General features: G+C 41.4%; 1 protein-coding gene across 12 annotated transcripts in view; it reads right to left on the reverse strand.

Moving 5' to 3' along the window:
* Positions 1–15125, reverse strand: part of RTTN (rotatin) — a 163723-nt gene extending 148598 nt beyond the window's left edge. For 6 of the 12 annotated variants that reach the window (XM_089895303.1, XM_089895307.1, XM_089895305.1 and 3 more), the window contains exons 1-9: positions 14552–15123; positions 14024–14211; positions 12990–13167; positions 11264–11353; positions 8779–8872; positions 7312–7426; positions 6200–6350; positions 2978–3143; positions 526–707 (exon numbers count right to left, since the gene is read on the reverse strand). In XM_089895303.1, coding sequence (XP_089751429.1) covers positions 526–707; positions 2978–3143; positions 6200–6350; positions 7312–7426; positions 8779–8872; positions 11264–11353; positions 12990–13167; positions 14024–14211; positions 14552–14582 — 1195 coding nt within the window. In that variant the 5' untranslated portion in view covers positions 14583–15123. Of the gene's footprint in view, positions 1–525; positions 708–2977; positions 3144–6199; positions 6351–7311; positions 7427–8778; positions 8873–11263; positions 11354–12954; positions 13168–14023; positions 14212–14551 lie in introns of those variants that run through there. The other 6 variants (XM_030762001.2, XM_089895313.1, XM_089895311.1 and 3 more) reach the window with 6 other exon arrangements.
* Positions 15126–19178: the final 4053 nt, after the last annotated feature.

The following is a 19178-nucleotide window of genomic DNA, read 5'->3' on the forward strand; positions in this document are numbered from 1 at the left end:
TTTTCTGAGTTTTGTTTTTTAAGAAAAAGAAATTACTGCAAAGGTACAAATCCAGTGTTGGGTCTGTTACGGTTTTTAACATGTTTCATAGCTCAAGTAAAAACTGAGTAGGAGGAGTGAACAACTGAAAGCAACTCAAGAAATTTCTAAAGAGCAAAAGCCAAAGAGTTTTTTATTCTGGTCTATTCATGCCAATCCATCTTCTCTAACTTACTCCAGTTGCATTGTTTTTTCAGTGCTTACCTTTAAAATAGCCACACACAAATGGAAGTCTGTGCAATAAAAGGCCAGCAATGGAAGGGGATACTCTATCTGAAAAGTGCTCCATGGCATCCACGTTTAATTAAGGGATAATAAAGACCTTACTAAGTTCTTAGGAATTTGTACCCCAAAAGATAAGTAAATCCAGATTTTAAAGGTCCTAAGACAGATAGAAAGCAAAAACGAGAAAAATTAGAGTCCTAGAAAAGAGACAAAACAAACACAAAGTATACAAAAGGAACTCTGACTTCAAGCACAACCAACCTGTTCTTAAGAGAGGAACGGCACACTCCAGGATGGAGACGCAGAGCTGGGGCAGGCTCAGCTGCTGGAACTGCAGCTCTAGCGTGTCCTCAGCCTCCAGCTCTGGCAGGTCCAGGTGCACCATGTCCAAAGGGGAAGGGATGGAGACCCTTGAGTTGACATGAGCGTGACTACTACTTCCACTGTAAAGTAGACAAGGATAATAATAAACCTTGAGTATGGAAACAGCCCACAAGCAGATTTACTGCAGAGCTGCTGCCTGGAATATTAGGAGACTTACACCGTGCACAATTATATTGCTCCATGAAACAATTCTGGTCAGATTTACAGAAACCTTGACAAATTTACGAGATTAAATTCCATAAAGATGGCTCAAAATTGTAAGTGAAACCAAGAATGCTTTTTTTATATGTTGCTTTTCAAACTGATGTTCTCCAAACGTGTCAACATTCCTATAGCAGCAATCAACATGAACACTGATAACCCATCCATTTCTAAAGGAAAGCAAACAGATTCATAGCAAAGTTCTTCCGTAACTTATAAAGGCAAAACTAAATAGTTTGTATGGTTTCCTAGATTTTCTGTGATTTTCACCAAATGTTCTAAGTAAGCCAATGTTAGCAACTGAAGAATGCTAGAAAATGCCAGAAAAACATGATGAGAAATGGCTTACTTTATTTAGGACAGTCAACATCATATGATTTTGAAAATGTACCCCAAAATGGAACATCCCTTCTTGGCTTACTTCATAAAAAAAATTTTACCTTGGGTGTAAAGGAGTGGAGTGGGGATAAAAGTGCTATAGAAAGGCTTGAACTTCCCATTTACAAAGCACCTCAAAATGTTGACTTTTGATGTTATCCACAACTGAAGCTGAATCACAGAGATGCACTAACACTACTGAACATGTAAAACTCCCCAATTTTAATACATTTTGTCATTTCTTCAATTCCAATATACCAAGCATCCCAAAATATGGAAATGAGATGGGCTTCTCTCAAACTCTGAAAGGGCCCAGGAGGACGTTCACTCAGGAGTGAAAATCTACAAGCATGTAGCGCACTAGATATAGCTCAGAGAATGAGGTAAAGAGAAAAACCACACCTGATCGACAGCAGCCACCCGGTAAGGACGAGGAGCACAGGCTCCCGGACCATGTACTGCCCACACCCCTGCCCCCCTCTTCACCAACTGTATAAACTAGGGCTTGGCTCCCAGCCTCTCCAAACCTCAGGCTTTTCTATAAATGATGATAATAATACCAATTCTATTATAGGACTGTTACGAGGACTACCACAGGAGGCAAAGCACATGAAGCACTTGACGTAACACCAAACACACAGCAAGCCTGAGTCAGTGTTAGCCTGGAGCAGCAGTAGCCACGTCACAAGAAAATAATCAAGCCAACAGACAAGTGCTGGTCTCACTGAGCATTTAGCAGAATGACACTAAAGAAAAGACTTAATAAGAGCTTCTCTGGTGGCGCAGTGGTTAAGAATCCGCCTGCCAATGCAGGGGAAACGGGTTCCAGCCCTGGTCCGGGAAGATCCCACATGCCGTGAGCAATGAAGCCCATGTGCCACAACTACTGAGCCTGCGCTCTAGAGCCCACGAGCCACAACTACTGAAGACCACGCACCTACAGCCCGTGCTCCAGAACAAGAGAAGCCACCGCGACGAGAAGCCTGCACACCACAAACAAAAAGTAGCCCCTGCTCGCCGCAACTAGAGAAAGCCCGCACACAGCAATGAAGACCCAATGCAGCCAAAAATAAATAAAAATAAAATAAATAAATGAAAAAAAAAGAGGTTTTAAGATGCTTGGAGCCTAATGAGGTAACACACAAATACCACACCAATCCCTTTAAGAAAACTAGATATATAAATATCTTTCTTTACAGCAACGAATAAAATACCGTAACTGTGCACCTTGAAGGGGACTTTGTTTTATAGATTCTCCAATCATTCCCTTTAATAGTAAACACCAATGCATTTAAATTATGATTAAACTTACAAAAATGGGCTTAAAATGTTATCAAAAAATATATAGCATTTAAAACTATGCTTTTAAACTAGATAACACTCCATTTGTGGCTGCTAAAAACAATTCAGTGGGTCAGAATCACCATTTTTTTGATGAAACAGAAATGCACTGTGTAACACAGAATGAGAGAACAACTTTGTGAACATTTTTTCAGTGGACACACACAGATGCACACGCACACATACACAGAGTATATGTCTGTGTACTGAGTACCGAGTTGCAGTATAATACTTGTTTCTTACTGGGGGTCATGGTCAAAAAAGTATGAAAGTCACTGGTTTAACACAAGGCCAATACCTGTGTTAATGTTTCAAAAGAAAAGACTAAAGAGCAAAACAACAGCAAAACAACAATCTCCCTCTAAAACTGAAACACACACACGAGTTAACCTGGCTTTCCTACAGTCACCTGGAAGACACGGCGTCCCAATCCTGGCCATCTCCTCTGGGTCGCTGGCCTGTGCGTCCCACCACAGAAGGCCGAGGGCTGCTGCTTCCTGGAGAAGGATTCTGGGAATGATGAGTGACTCTTGCTTCATGACAATAAGACAGAGAAGAATTTTGGGAAACTGTATCTGGGGGAAAAAAAAAGAATAAAATTATTCCTTGGTAGAGACAGATTACTGATTATGTAGTTCTTGTCATTCTTCAGGAAAAAAAAATTAACAAAATTAAGATAGTAGAAATGCTTCTATGAGGTAAAAGTAAAAGTCAACCTTTTCTGCAATACTCCCTTAGCACACTTAGGTTCATGTCTAATTGACCTAATTACACGGAACCTTTTAGCCAACACTGTTCACTTACAACATTAGAGACCGAATCATGCACTCTCCCGCTTAAAACCCTCCCAGAGACCCTACCTCAAACCTTGTGCAAAAATTAATTCAAAATGGATCGACAACCTAAATATGAGTTAAAACCGTAAAGCTCTCAGCAGAAAACATAGGGGTGGGTCATCATGACCTTGGATTTGGCAATGAATTTTTAGATATGACACCAAAAACACAAACAACCAAAGAAAACAGAGATAAATTGGACTTCAACAAAGTTTAAAACTTTCATGCATCAAAGGACATTAACAAGAAAGTAACAACCGGGACCCTGGTGGCCCAGTGGTAAAGAATCTGCCTTATAATGCAGGGGACGCAGGTTCGACCCCTAGTCCAGGAGCTAAGATCCCACATGCCGCAGGGCAACTAAGCCCACACGCCACGACTACTGAGCTCACGCGCCTCAACTAGAGAGCCTGCATGCTGCAAACTACAGAGCCCACGGGCTCTGGAGCCCATGCACCACTGCTAGAGAGAGAAAACCTGCACACCACCGCTAGAGGAGAGAAAACCTGCATGCCGCAACTAAAGAGAAGCCTGCACGCCACAACAAAAGATCCCGCATGCCTCAACGAAGATCCCGTGTGCCGCGACGAAGACCCGACGCACCCAAAAATAAATAAAATAAATAAATAATAAATAGATCTTCAAAAAAAAAAAAAAAGAAAGTAACAACCTACAGAACGGGAGAAAATATCTGCAAATCATATACCTGATAAGGTTTTAGTATCCAGGATATATAAATAACTCCCCAAACTCAACAAAAACAAGAAGCCAACCATCCCAATTTAACAACGGGCAAAAAACTTTAATAGACATTTCTCCAAAGATATACGAATGGCCAGTTAACACATGAAAAGTCACTAGAGAGTCACTAGTCATTAGGGAAATGCAAATCAAAATCACAATGAGATACCACCTCACACCTACTAGGAGGATTACAGTTAACAAAAAAGAAAGAAAAAGAAACAAGTTTTGGTGAGGCTGTGGCGAAACTGGAAGCCTCATACGCTGCTAGTGCGAATGTCAAACGGCGCAGCCGCCGTGGGACATGTTTGGCGGTCCCTCAGAAAGCTAAACGTAGAATCAACGTATGGCCCAGCGGTTCTGCTCTGGTATACACCCAAAGAATCGAAAGCAGAGGCTCGAACGGATATGCCAGCGTTCACCGCAGCATCACTCGTAACAGTCAAAAGGTGGGAACAAGCCCTACGTCCACCAACAGATGAATACATAAATATAATGTGGTGTGTACATACAGTGGAATGTCATTCGGCCGTAAAAATGAAGTTCTGACACGTGCTACAACATAGGTGAACTTTGAAAACATTACGCTAAGTGAGATAAGCCAGATAAATACTGTACAATCCTGCTCTCAGTCTAGGGACCTAGACAGAAAATAGATGAGAGATTACCAGGGGCTGCAGAGGGAAGGGGAAATGGGGAGAGCTGCTTAATGGTTACAGGGCTTCCACTGAGGATGACAAAGGTTTGGAAACATGTTGGTGAGGGCCGCACAATACTGGGAATATACTGATCAAACCCTTACAAAGGTCTGCCAGTGCCATTGCACCCTGGCCCCGGGCCACCTCTCTGACCTCACCCCATTCCCCTCTCTGTACCCCCAGCCCACTTACTACGCTCCACCCACACCAGCCTGATTTTCCTTCCTCAAGCGTGTGGCCCTCAGGGCTGAGGCCTCTGACCTTCCTGGAGTACTCTTCCTGCCGCTTTTCAAGCGGAGGTTCCTTCTCACCCTTCAGCTTGCCTCCTGTCAGACACCTTCCCTGACCATCCTATCCGAGAAAGCCACATCCCCAGTCACATTCTGTCACATCACCCTTCTTATTCCCTTTGAGCACTTCATATCTAAAAACTTGTTTGTTTACTACCTGTCCCAACCTTCTACAATACAAGCTCATAAAGGCGGGAACCTTATCTGTTTTGTTCAGTGTTATACCCCTTAGAGTATCGGTTGGCACACAGTAGGTGATAAATAAATATTTATTTAATACACGAATAAGTCTTCTGATTTATCCACTATTTTTACCCACATTATAACTCTTTTTCTGATGAAATATGGGGTACTCACAAGCTCTCAAGAATGTTAATGAGAAAACCCCATGCCCCCTGAGGTCTATAATAAAGCTAACATAAAGGATAAATATTCAAGTAGCACAGGGATCAGTGAAACTCTCAACAAAACAGGGCTTAACTATGAAGCATGATGACAAATCACTATAATTTAATATTCGACTTTCAATATATATTGTATTATATAAGTGCACAGAAATCCTAAATTGTAAATGCTAGTTTGACAAGGCCAGCCTAGTACTCTATTTGGCCATTAGGTGGTGCTTCTTCCCTGAAAAGTCTGGCACTGCTATCACATAATATCTGCCTACATCAAAAGTTGCATAAAAATAGTTTTCATAAAATACAACTAGGTATTTTTCAAACCAAACAATTTCTTAACACAACATATAAGCTGCTAAAATGCCCAAAGTCCCACATGAATAGCTGCACTCAGAATCCTGGTCCTTAGCTCCCAACAGCACTCAGCATACGTGGGAGAAAAACACCTTGCAAATGTCTCTTATCAAAAAAAAGAGGATGGGATCATGAGTGCTTCTGTCACTCATACAGTTTGTTTTCAAAGATGATAATTTGATTACATTTAGGAATGGGGAATTTATGTTGTGAAAATGTATACACAATAACCCTGACAGTAAATATAATGGGGAGTTCTTGGAAGAATCTACAAATACCACCAGTGACCAAGGAATATACAAACATAATACCTTGTTTACTAGAGAAAAAACTTGGATCTCGGTGAAAGTTAAGTCTGTTTCTTAAATACGTGCACAGCTGCTGCAAGCAGGACACTGACTGCAATGCCAGGCGATGTTTTCCATCTCCTCCAAAGGCCAGTTTCAACAGAGATAAAAGGCTCTGCAATAAAGAAGAGCTATAAAAATTATCGAGGGAACAAAGTGCTCGACTTTCAAAGAAGGATGTGGAGCTTAAGTGAGGTTAAATGAACAGTCAAAGGAATTAAGATAAGGTGCAAATATTTATAAAACATAAGAAACAGAAACAGGCAAAAATGACTTGGCATAATGCAGGAAGATGGGTCAAAGTAAGATAAAATTTAAATACAACAGTCAGCGTTTCTCATATCTGAACTGTTAGTTGAGTACCTATTGTGAAGAACACGGGAATTATTCCCCATTCAGGACACTAAGTTACACAGTACTTTTTAAAAACCACAAGAAGCCTCTTACATCTCAAAGAGCTAAATCATTTTGCATGTTCTGGTAATTTACAGCTTTCCCTCTGCTATCACTCATAGCTGGGACGGTATGAAGTAATAGCTGCCACTCACTGGCACCCATCTCAGCCCCGTGATGGCAGAGCAAGGGTACGAAGCCTTACCAGATGCCGTGGACACACCCCAATCCCAGCCCGGGATCCCAGTCTCTCTGCTATACACGTATGCAGTAAACTGCACTGCAAAGAATCCACCCACATTGCTCACCTCTGCCATATTTCCACAGCATCCAGCACCGTGCCTTAAACACCCGGATACCCAAAGTGATGCAATTCTAACTATTAAGATTGGTCACTGCTGCCCAACCTCAGTTTCCCAGGTCTAGTCTCCCCAAGTGATCCATAAATGGTTAAGTTCAAGGTCGTCAAACTGGACTGCATGTGTCAAACGAGACTACTTCCTATCAGGAGAACAACCACTATCTAAGTAAGTTAGAGAGTAAGTGGTCTAAATAACCAAATACTTCATTATTTAACTATGGTAGTGCAAATTTCCTTCCCAAGGACTCCTACTTTGCAAAATGTGTTTCATTGCAAAAACTTCCCTGTTTCAAAATCTAAAACTATTACAGAGGAAACGCACCTGAACAATTTTTGGCCTTTGAAGGAAAATCTCAGCAGGAAAATCTTGCATGATAACATCTTTCAACAGCTCACAGGTGTTCCAGATTAAAGTGTGGTTACTACTTCTTAAAGAGCTACAAAATATACAAAATACAGTATTATTTATTTTTAAAAAGAATTTACCTATACCAGATTCTAAGTAACCTATTCACAATCCTTCAGGTCTCAGCCGAGACACCTTGCCCTGGGAAGCCTTCCCAAATCTCCTCCCTAATCAATGAACAACCCTGGGGTAGGTGTGTTCTTTCATGTGCCCATAACCTGTGCTACGAAACTGCCTGTTGACTTCGTAGCCCCACTAGACCCTCCTCAAGAGCAGGGACTACACAGTATCCACCACTGTATACCCAAAGGCTATCACAATGCCATGAAATGAGATCAATGAAATCTGCTAAATGAATCAGGAAATAAGGCAGAGGAGATCATACTAAGTACAGAGTTAAATTCCAGGAATTAGATTCCTTACTGCTCTTCCCTACTCGAGGGGAATGAAGCTGGTACTCCTCTCTTATCTCATGGAGAGGACACCTCTGAACTTCTCTGACAATATGTGCCCTCCTAGGGATGTCACAGTCGTTCACCTCTCACCCCAAGAAACCAAACCTGCTCTCAGCCCAGCTCCAGTCCACCCAGTTCACCACCCACAGGCGCCCAATGGAGACCATACCTCCTCCTTAGCGACCGACTCAAAAGTGACAGATCAACACCACCCCTGCCCCATCCCCGTGTGCACGCTACCTCTTCAATATGTTATTCCAAGAGAATTTACTGACGCCCATCAGTAAAAAGGGCCATCATCCAAAGCCATTTCATAGCATCCCCCTGTATTGGGCCCTAACTCTAGAAGTTGGTCTTTATTTTTCAGATTCTCACCAAAAAAAGGCAGACAACTCATTTGATGTGGCATTCACTGAAATTACGTTTCAGCAAAAAGTGAAACTAGACATTAAAACAGTCTCCAAACTTCTAGATACTGGCTCTCTACTTTTGGGGGTGATGATCAAATAAAATCCAATACATCAGATCAGATCAGTGGTCCCCAACCTTCTCCTAACAGAGTCCACGGTTTGAAATACATTGTCTACTAAAAAGACTGCATTTATGCTAAATTTCTCCATTTTTATTCACCAAGGGCATAAGCAATGGCCACCAATCTGGTTGATAAGAGATGACTCATATCACCAGGGAGTGCACAGGATTCTAAGCATAAAAAAGAAACGATGTGAAGCCTGATTCAAGGCAAAGAGGAATTTTCTGGCTTGTTTTTCGAAATACTGAAAATCATTCATACATTCCCACTGCTACCTATCACAGCCACTCAGGATCTTTTTTCCTGATGAAAATGTACAGTAATAACTCTCAGACTTCAGGGTTATAAATATCAATACCAAAAGCCAAAACACCTGAAATACATCAGGTACCGTACCTTTCATTAGAGGAGAGAACATGCCTATCAGCTGTGGTCAGGGGGAGCCAAGGGAAGGTAGAAAACTTCAAACACTTTGCGGTCGGATTTGCTGCTAATGGAAGAGCAAAACTTAAGGCATCAAAGGAGACAATGCTGACAGATGCACAATGTTCAGAATAAGGCTTCACCTTTAAAACAAGTCCTCAAACAGAGGCACAGCCTACAGTGCCCTCACAGAATAAATAACAGAGCTCTCTTCTCATAATTTAAACAGAACTCATATATTATTATTAGAAGGGTATTAAACACAAACCAATATTGAATGACATTTAGAGCATCAATTAAATTTTCTATTTCACCATGTGGCTAACCAGAACATAGAACATAAACAAAAAAGGAGCTGGCATCTGGAGATCTCTAACTGTAGAAATTAAAAACGATATAAACGTAATCATATACTATATTTAATTAGTCATGTTCAAATATCCTAAATCGTGTTAGATATTTAAACCTCTTTGAAGATGACTTGAAGACCATAAGATTAAAGTTCAAATATCAGTGCTCAGACAAGATTAAAAGAAATCCGAGAAACCAAATGCAATTTTATACTACCTTCCTTCAAATTATTTTTAAACACATAGTGTACAGGTTAAGGTGGCAACACATAAGCCCTTCCAAACGGGCAACAGTCTTTCTGCAAAATGCTCTGAAAAGAGCATGGAGTTGTTAAATTCAGATAATAGTATTATTAAATTCTCAAACATAGCAGTTGCTTCCTTCAAAAGTGCTAACATAAAAGCAGGGTTTACTTTCTAAGGGAAAAACAAGAGGGGGGTGGAGGGAAGGACAGGCTTATACTGCACACATAAAGATGTGTCCAAAATAAGCCACACCATCAATCCACAAACTGCAACCCACATAAAAATGTTACCATCTCAATCTTCCTGAATGTTTCAACCGCTTCACTCAAATACCCATGATTCCCAGCCCTGAAGACCCTCCCTTCAGATGTCTCTCGTTGTCACTCAATTAAACCTCTCAGCCACAAACACAAAGAACTACCACGTCAAAACCAAAGCTCCCGGGGCTTCCCTGGTGGCGCAGTGGTTGAGAATCTGCCTGCTAATACAGGGGACATGGGTTCGAGCCCTGGTCTGGGAGGATCCCACATGCCGCGGAGCAACTAGGCCCGTGAGCCACAACTACTGAGCCTGCGCGTCTGGAGCCTGCGCTCCGCAGTAAGACAGGCCGCGATAGTGAGAGGCCCGCGCACCGTGATGAAGAATGGCTCCCGCTTGCCACAACTAGAGAAAGCCCTCGCACAGAAACGAAGACGCAACACAGCAAAAATAAATTAATTAATCAATAAACTCCTACCCCCAACATCTAAAAAAACAAAAAAAAATTGGTTGAAAAAAATAACTGCTAAAAAAAAAACCCAAAGCTCCCTATAAGCCTAACAAAACTTTGAAAGGTAAAGTATTTTAACAGCTGAACAAGTTTTCTGTTCTTTCTTATGCTGTACTCAAGCTGAGAGTTTCTACGAAATCGTTTTTATAACAGAGGGCTTCCAAACTGAGTCACATTGGATGCTTGACGTCCGCACATATATCCTTGGAAGCAGCCTTTTAATTTCAACCATGCAGGCAGTAAGATGTGAAGCACATGCTTACTTAACCATGCCCTGACTGTGTCACCCAGTACAAAGGTGACTCGCCCTTGCTGAGCCCCAGTGTTCTCATGAGTAAGACGGCGCTAACAATAATGCCAGCCTCACTGGGACGCCATGGAGATTCATTCGTTCATTCAAGAAGTACATACTGAGTGCCCAATACAGTTCTGGCACTGTTCCCCACACCCACACAGGTAAAGCAGTATTTGCAGCTGTCATTAAGCTTATAGTGAGGGAGACAAACAGGAAGTAAATGAATACATAATTTAATAAATACATATAGGAAGAAAACCAAATGTAGATAAAAAGTGATCACTGGCTAGAGTCCTCGGGAAGGTCTCTTTGAGGAGGCGGCATATGACTGACCAGAGACCAGACGCAAAAAGACCTGGATGACATTCCTGAGAGAGGCTCTAAATCAGAACTCTTCAGTCAACTGAATGTTGGAGTAAGGATAAATGAGGAAACAAATTTGATCCTGAGCCTCTGGCTTGAGTCACTGGGTCGACAGTACCGCTTAGTGAGCTGGAGAATTAATGAGGCGGTGTGTACAGTGCACAGCTCGGCTCTTGACAAAGACTCCCGGCTCGATAAGCACCAAGTACCACGGCCACCATTACCACCGCCTACAGAGCTGGTCAAAGGCACTTAGAATAATACACAGTTTCACCATTTAGACTCTATATCCTAATCTAACTTGAGGGAACAGACTTTCAGTTTGGTGCTTAAACATTTAAGTCTGACCACAATATGTCTTCACAACAATGAGGGAAAGTACATTAATTTCCAATTTCCCAGGTAGACAGGACCTACGTCCCTGTAGATACACACCCACAGGTCTTGGAGGCACTTCCATCTGCTGGAAAGTACTTTTGTCTTGAGGAAAATATCCCGTTAAGGTTTCAGGTTGCTGTGGCAATTCTGAAAAGAAAATATACATTACTGTGTTACTGATGCATTATTTGCTGAAAGTGAAACTTGCTCTTTTCAAATACAAATGGTTTATCTTAAGTTTTTGAATCACTTTAAAAACTAGAAAAGTAATCCAGTTATGGTTCTCTGAATAACCTGTCCTCCTAAAGAGGACAAACATGTCGATGCCGAGTCAGTTTCGAGTTGAGGGTTTTCCCTCTCTTACTGTTATGTAACACGATGCACATAAAGAACCTGTTACAGGTATTTATTCAAGACCTGTTCATCTCAGCTTCTTAGTCCATCGCTCTCCTCTCCCTTACTCTACATATTTCCTGATCACTTCGATTTTCATGTTTTTTAAGAAAAAGTTGTCAAAAGCAAGAGTCAGACACTATCTTTCAATAACTCTGACGATCCCCTATCATACATGATTACATATTCAGCACTTCAGCTGTCATGAGATTGAGAATGAAGAAAAGGCTAAAACCAAATTTTGTCATTTTCTGTTTGAAGTTTTCATGCCAGTAGTTCTAATGTTAATACAGAAAACTAAAAATTAGCCCTAGACCATACCTCTAAACTCACCTGCAAGGAACTAGGTTGAAAATTCATGACTTAAGATTCTACTTTATTTGTTATAGCTTAGACAGAAATTGCAAAATACACTGTTAAAAATCACAATCACACAAGAAACTCAGTAAATGGCAGCTGCTATTGTTGTTCTTGTTAACAGCAGGACCGAGGGTCACAGAAGTGGCAGTACAGCACTGGCATAGAGAAGAATAGGGTCTAACAGATTAAATGAGCAAAAACACAGTTTTTTATACTTTTACTACTCAATCATATAAATTTCGAGAGCATTTTCTTTCCTTCAAATCAATTTAAATGCTTTCCATGAGCAAGGCACTATACTGGACATCAAATAATAACAAGAACAACAAGTAACAGTAGCACACAAGGATTCTGTGCTTCATATACACCGGGCCCTATGCTGAGCACCGTCCAGACATTGCCCCACTTAATCCTTACAAAAATCCTATAAGATGTTCTTGCTTATTGTACCAATTTTTGGATGAGAAAACTAAAGCCTGGAGGGATTAAGTACCTTAGCCAAGGTCACCCAACTAGTGGCAGAACTGGGACTTAAATCCATGTCTCTTTGACTCTGATCTTAGCCAGTATACCACGTGTAGCTCATTTTGATTGGATCCCGTAACAAAATCATAAGCAGGGCAGACATCCTCCCTATATGAAGAACACAGCCCCAAAATGCAAGTATAAAATATTTAAAACAACGTCTGTCACATAGTAAAGAGTGCTCAATGAAAATCTGTTGTTATTGCTAAAAAAGATAATCTGTCAAACTAGTCTCACAAAAAGAAAGTCACTTCATCTTTTATGCCCCTTGACCAAAACAAAAACACACAAGTATCCTCCTCTCTGTAACATTAGAGGAGGGGAATTATGATCAAATTCATGTAAGTTAACATAAGAAAAATAAGAGTTGCAGGGGGGGAGAAGGGGAGGATTATTTTTTTTTTTAATCTAAGGTTCCTTTCCTTAGAATTAACCATTAGAACCAATATATTATGTTTTAACAAACTGACTGATTGATTTCATCAGAGTGATTCCAAAGAGTTACCAGTTTGACTGGTTTGGTAAGATGCAGAATGTAGTTCAGGAACTTCTGAAGGAAGAATAAAAAGTCCATCCAGAATGCCATCAATTTCAGCCTGTAGATTCGGCTCCACATTAGAACGAAGTTTAGATAAGAATTCGACTGCACCAAGGTCAACCAAATGCTGGACTGCTGGGGGATACTGAAATAAGAAAAGGAGTGTCTTGAGAACAACTATAAATATCAAAATCTCCAGACTTTATTTTACAGCAATCAAAACATGACATTATTTTTGGTATACCAGATGTTCATTTTTAAAACATAATTTTTGCGGTGATATACATAAGACGTAGATTTACAGAGACATACGTAAAACATTTAATAACACTTATGAGAGAAAAGCCCAGACACTGAACGCTAGAAATGCACACTATCCATTCCTACTTTTATTTATTAAATTGATTATTTCCCTTCACTGACACTCACTGTATCCTCTTCTACCTCCAGTCACTCAAAGGATGCCAAAGTAATAAGTATCTCCTACAACTGCATAGCGATTTACAGTTTGGAAAAGTTAAACCTGCCACTTTGATATCTGACCCTGACAACTAACTACTCTCAAGACAGACTGAGAAACATAAATCTGAAAAACAGATATGGGAAAAACAGTTTAACACACTTGTGCTGTTTAGTATCATGGTCTGTAACTTTATCTTTAAATGTGTTCTCTTTTATACAAAGACATCTCATTTTAACATGTAAATAACAGAACCATAAGGGAAAACAGAATGACAAGTATTAACCTCCAAAGACGATCCCCCAAATCAGAACATACCTGAACTCAGAAACTGTGTTACTTCAGAACACAGCAGAGACAATGTGAGATTCAACATCACAAATAAGAGAAAAGGAGGATGGAGCACTATATACCCAAATGAATTAAAATTCAACGTTCACACGTGTTTTTTAAAAAATTAATAATTTAAATTTTCAACAAATGCTACAATTAAATGACTATGAAATACTCACTTGTTTATTTTATTTCAAAATGATCCTACCTTGACCAATCTGTTCAACAGACTCAGAACCTCTTCTTTCATTGGAACGGACGGGAAATTGAACCATTCCAGCAAATGGAGAAAAAGGAGCCTCTCCTGAACCAGATCAGCACAGCAGATTAAACTGTGCTCAATCTTGCAGAGAATATTCTTGAGAGCGCGTGCCCTGATCTCGGCCAGCTGATGACCTGTCAAAGAAGACAGCACAGAGCTATTTCCCGACTCCAAAGAGACGCCCACAGGGAATTTACCCTAAAACTTCATTATCTACGCTGGGGGCGGGAACGCGGTGAAGAAGTAAATAAAGAAACCAGTTTTTTCCACACGCAGGACGCTGGTGCATTCACGACGCGAACTGGGGAGTTTACACAAAGTCCGAGGTGGGCCCCCGGGGGCTGCCCTGCCGAAGCCCGGACGAGACAGGAAGCCGTCGCGGGGCGGCCCGGCCTCGGAAACGTGACACAGCCATTCTCAGCAAGCGGCCACGACGGGTGGGCGACCCGGGCGAGGGGCAACTCAGACTGTTACCCAGTTTCCTGATGAGCCCCGTCAGGACCATCTCGTCCCGCTCAACCAGCCGCCGCCGGAAAATTAAACTGCCGCGCCACAGCGTCCGACCACAATTACTGTCCCCCTAGAAACCCGGCAGGTCCGAAAGCGAGTTCCTCAACGCCTGAGCGAAGGACCCAAAGAGTGAGAGGCATTCCGTGAGATGTTCCGGTCCCCGCGCCAACAGAGAAGCTTACAGTCTCGCTATAGTGACTACTATGCAGTTCCTAGACAGCGGACTCCGTCGTAAGAACTGGAAAGAATGAGGAGTCAAGCAGGGATAGAACGCGTTTTGGCCGCCGTGCACGTCGGGAGTTGTAGTCTTCGCCAGTTCGTGCTCTCCTCCCGGAATTCCGGACCCGCCACCGCTCCCGCCTGCCTGGGGTTCCGGCGTCCAAGCGCGGGCTGCGGCGCGGGCTGCAGAGGCTCGCGCAGAAGCCCCAGTCGGACCTGCACCCTCCATCTGAGTGGGGTTCGTTTATGACCCTGCCAGTCTGAATTCTCAGCTCCCAGAACTTTACAACTTAGAGTGCAGCGTTTTGTTAGGATGACCTACCCCGTTCCACCCCTACCTCCCTGCCGTTACTAAATGACTCAACCTCTTTAACTGTGAGATGCACCTGCACAATCATGCAATGACCTTGGATACCTGGGTTCAGAGTAAACAAGCCGAAAAAGAAATGAGAGCGGCGGCGGGGGGCGGGGGGCGGAATAACTTAACAGGAGAGAAAAAGGGGGCTGTAGAAAGAAAAGGGGGTGAGTAGGAATTTGAATTCGTATTTGAATGCCACTAAAGTTGCCTTTTGCACTGTGATCGGTCTGAACTGATAGAAAAAAATCTAAGCAATGGTAAGAGCAACCACAACAGAACTAAATTTGTAAAGTGATTTGCATTTTAGAGAACATTTTATCTCACGGATTTTTTCATCCCTGGAGAAAGGATGTCAAGGCAGCAATTCCCATTCCTATTTTGCAGAAGAAAAAAAAAAGGGGGTGGGGGTGGGGGACTACGTAAAATCGGAGAAGTACCTGGCCCACAGCAGCTAGTAAGTGGCTGATTGAGGACCCGACCTTATGTTTCTTTGTCCCATTGTTCGGACTTTGCTGCCTCTACAAGTGTGTAGGTAAAAGAGTGGTGACATTTGAGCTGGAGCTTGAGGGATAAGTAGGAGTTTGTTTGCCAGGCAAAGAAATGGAGTAAGGGAATTTCTGCCAAAGAAAACAGTACATGCAAAGGCAAGAATTCAGAGTGAGCCTGTCAAAGTCAGGCAAAATGAGAAAGTCTGTGTGGCCAGATTACCTCTGGGAGGAAGAGAAGAAGGGGAAAGGGCAGCTAGCATGCTGGTTATTCTCCATGTGGCCCTCCAGTGGCTCCTTCCCACTCTGCCAGCCTCTGCAGGTAACTGACTTGTACACAGGAAAAGGCTGCACCACCCAGGCTCCCTGGCCCTCAGGCATCCAGTTGACTGTGGCTAATGGGAGAAACCAGAAAGAACTCAGACGGGGGAAGAAAGAGACTGTGGATATTTAACCAAGACTCTGACAGCCCATACCTAAGCCTGCCTGGCCAAGAGTGTAACAGTGGCTGCCTTGCTCAACCCTAGGACAATAGTTCCTGATGCATAAGTGTCCCAAATTGACCAAAAAATGGAAACTGTGGAGGCACTTATACCAACTGCGAAGTATCTGTAGTTATACAGGTATGAAGGATTTAGCTGTAGATTTGAAATGTCAAGGTCAAAAGGCACAAAACAGTTCAGAGGAATAAGAGAAATAATTTTTCAATGATATTTCTAAGTTGAACAGTCTTAGGTGATAATAAACTGAGGATGTCGGTGGGTATGGGGCGATGATACTGTGGGAGAAAAATAATTTAAAACAGCCATTTTGTAAGTAAAATGGGGGATCAAACTATGAAATGATATCGTTTACATTGCTTTTATATTCTAACTTATTGTTGAGCATATATTGCTTTTTAATTAGACAAAAATAATTAAGTCCTGCTTATCACTTTCAAAGCAAAACAGTTATCCATCATTTTCCTATTAGACTAAGTATTGATTTGCCAATTTTTCCTCAAAATATCAACCTTCAATTTATTAATTCTACTGTTAAAAAAACATGCATAGGGACTTCCCTGGTTGCCCAGTGGTTAGGACTCTGTGCGTCCACTGCAGGGGCAAGGGTTAGATCCCTGGTCAGGGAACCAAGATCCCGCACGCCAAAAAAATATATATATATATTCTAATGTATTAACTGTACTTTTATTTAATATCAGTTACTTTCTCCTTCCTTCCTTAGGTTTGTTTTGCCATTCCTTTTCTAACTTCTTGAGGTTAAGCTTTTGTTGCTTTACTTTTATTCTTTCTTATTTAGTTATAGTGAATTTTAAGTCCATGAATCTGCACCTAAGAAAATCATCAATCATATATCATGAATTCAGATTTATAATATTCTGTTATTATTCTCAACCATCCTGAAACTGCTGTTTTGATATTTCCTATTTCACCCAAGATCTATTTAGAAGGGTGGTTGCTGTCTTTGTTGCATATACTTTAGTTATTAATGTCTACTTTTTTATATCCCAGTCAACAGCTGGGGCTTTTGTAATTTTGAACTTCAAGGTCAAATATTTTAAGTGATGCCCAAATACTTGAAAAAAATGGACAATAGGTATCTGCATAGATGTATGGAGAACTGTATGTGTATGTATTTTGTAATTTTCTATGTGTACTCACAACAGTTTTTGTTATATTTATTTGAGTGCAAACAAAATAAATACACATTGAATTTTACATGATGGTAAATGGCAATCATTCAACTGGCAGTACATATGTGGATCAGGAAAGGGGTGAAGGATGAAGATCTTATGTGTTGAGGTCTGCTTATCAGCACAAGCCATGCAACATTATGGAGAACCACATGTGGACCCAGAGCACAGGTCAAATTCTACTAATTACTCCCGAGATCCACTTAATTCTCAATTGTTCTTCAACCTTACTGTCATACGCGTAAATCAGTCATTGCCTCAGTCTGCTATATCAGATCATTCAGATTAGATGAAGATAATTACACAGGAAATATTCAGTTGCCCTCTAAGAACTCATATGACTACTATCTATGGTGATTTATTCTAGGAGAAAAATGCTTAATTTTGTTTTCTCAAAGAGATGTGCAGTTTTGCTCTCCTCACAATTTGGACATGAATTTTAACACTTGGGGTTATGTACAGTAGGTCTGCCGGTTGTGAACCTGAGTCTTTCATACACTTTATGCCTGCTACTTGACTCACTTGAAATATCTGGCTCAGAGCTGTATAACCAAAGTATTGCATAGAGCACGAACTTTAGAGCCAGACAGGCAGAGATTTAAAACCAGCTTTGCAACATTAGCTGCATAATTGTGGATAAGCTTATGGTTGCAAATGACAAAACTCTAACTCGAACAAGTAAGCAAAAATGAGTTTTTATTATCTCACTATAGAAAAGGATCTGGCCTCAGAGACTCAAAAATATCACGATTCTTTTTCTCAATCTCTTTGCTATGCTTCTCTCAGTGTGTTTCATTCTCTTATATTACTGGAAAAATTCTCCAAAAAATGTAGGAAAAGCAAGGATTGTGATCCAGGCTTCCATCTTTCCATGTAATGACTCTAGGAGAAAAGGAAACCTTCTCCCTCAACATCTGGATATCAAATCCATGATAAGAACTTCATCAGAATCATTATTATGAGATTACCTGATCCTAGGTTACTTGTTCACACTCTCTGAACAGTAGGGCAGGATATTTTAACTGGATTTAATAACAAGATACTATATTAGGGTCACAAGGAGGTGGGCAGAAGACTTCCACTAAGGAAAAGGATGGTATTAACAGAAAATGGGGGGAAAGAATTTTGGGTAGGGGGAAAAACAACCTGATGACTCTCTAACCTCAACTTCTACAAGTAGACATTGGGATTAATAATAGTACCTACTGATAAGACTGTTTGAGGACCAAAGGAGATAACTCAGAGAAAGCACTTATCCCAGGACCTCCATAAGAGGTAGTTACAACTAATAAACATTTGAGCAGCTGTCAAAGTGAAGGATGCCTTTTTGCTATGGACTGAATGTCTTGCCCCCATCCATCACCAAAAAAAATTCATGTTAAAATCTAATCCCCATTTGTGATAATATTAGGAATTGGGACCTTTGGAAGGTGATTGGGTCCTGAGAGTGGACTCCTCATGAGTGGGATTTCTGGTTTTGTAAAAGAGGCTCCAGAGAGTTCCCTCCTCCCTTCTTCCATGTGAGGACACAGAAGAAAAGAAACCACCTATGAACCAGGAAGCAGGTCCTCACCAGACACTGAATCTGCTGGTGCCTTGATCTTGGGCTTTCCAGCCTCCAGAACTGTGAGAAATAAATTTGTTTCTTACAAACCATCCAGTCTATTTTGTTATAGTAGCCCAAAAGGACTGAAATAATCCTCTTTCTAGGAATCAAATGCAATGTCAGACCATATCCCAGTGTTACCTGCAGGTATAACCACAGGGTAGGAGCTCCCTTCATAAGAGGGGGCCTGGGCCCCAGAAACGACCTTGCTGCTCAGCGAGGGAGGCTTC

This window comes from Delphinapterus leucas, chromosome 14 (genome assembly GCF_059928025.1).
Source record: "Delphinapterus leucas isolate spDelLeu-1000000601 "Yukka" chromosome 14, BTC_Dleu_Yukka2, whole genome shotgun sequence".
In the NCBI taxonomy this organism is placed as follows: domain Eukaryota; kingdom Metazoa; phylum Chordata; class Mammalia; order Artiodactyla; family Monodontidae; genus Delphinapterus; species Delphinapterus leucas.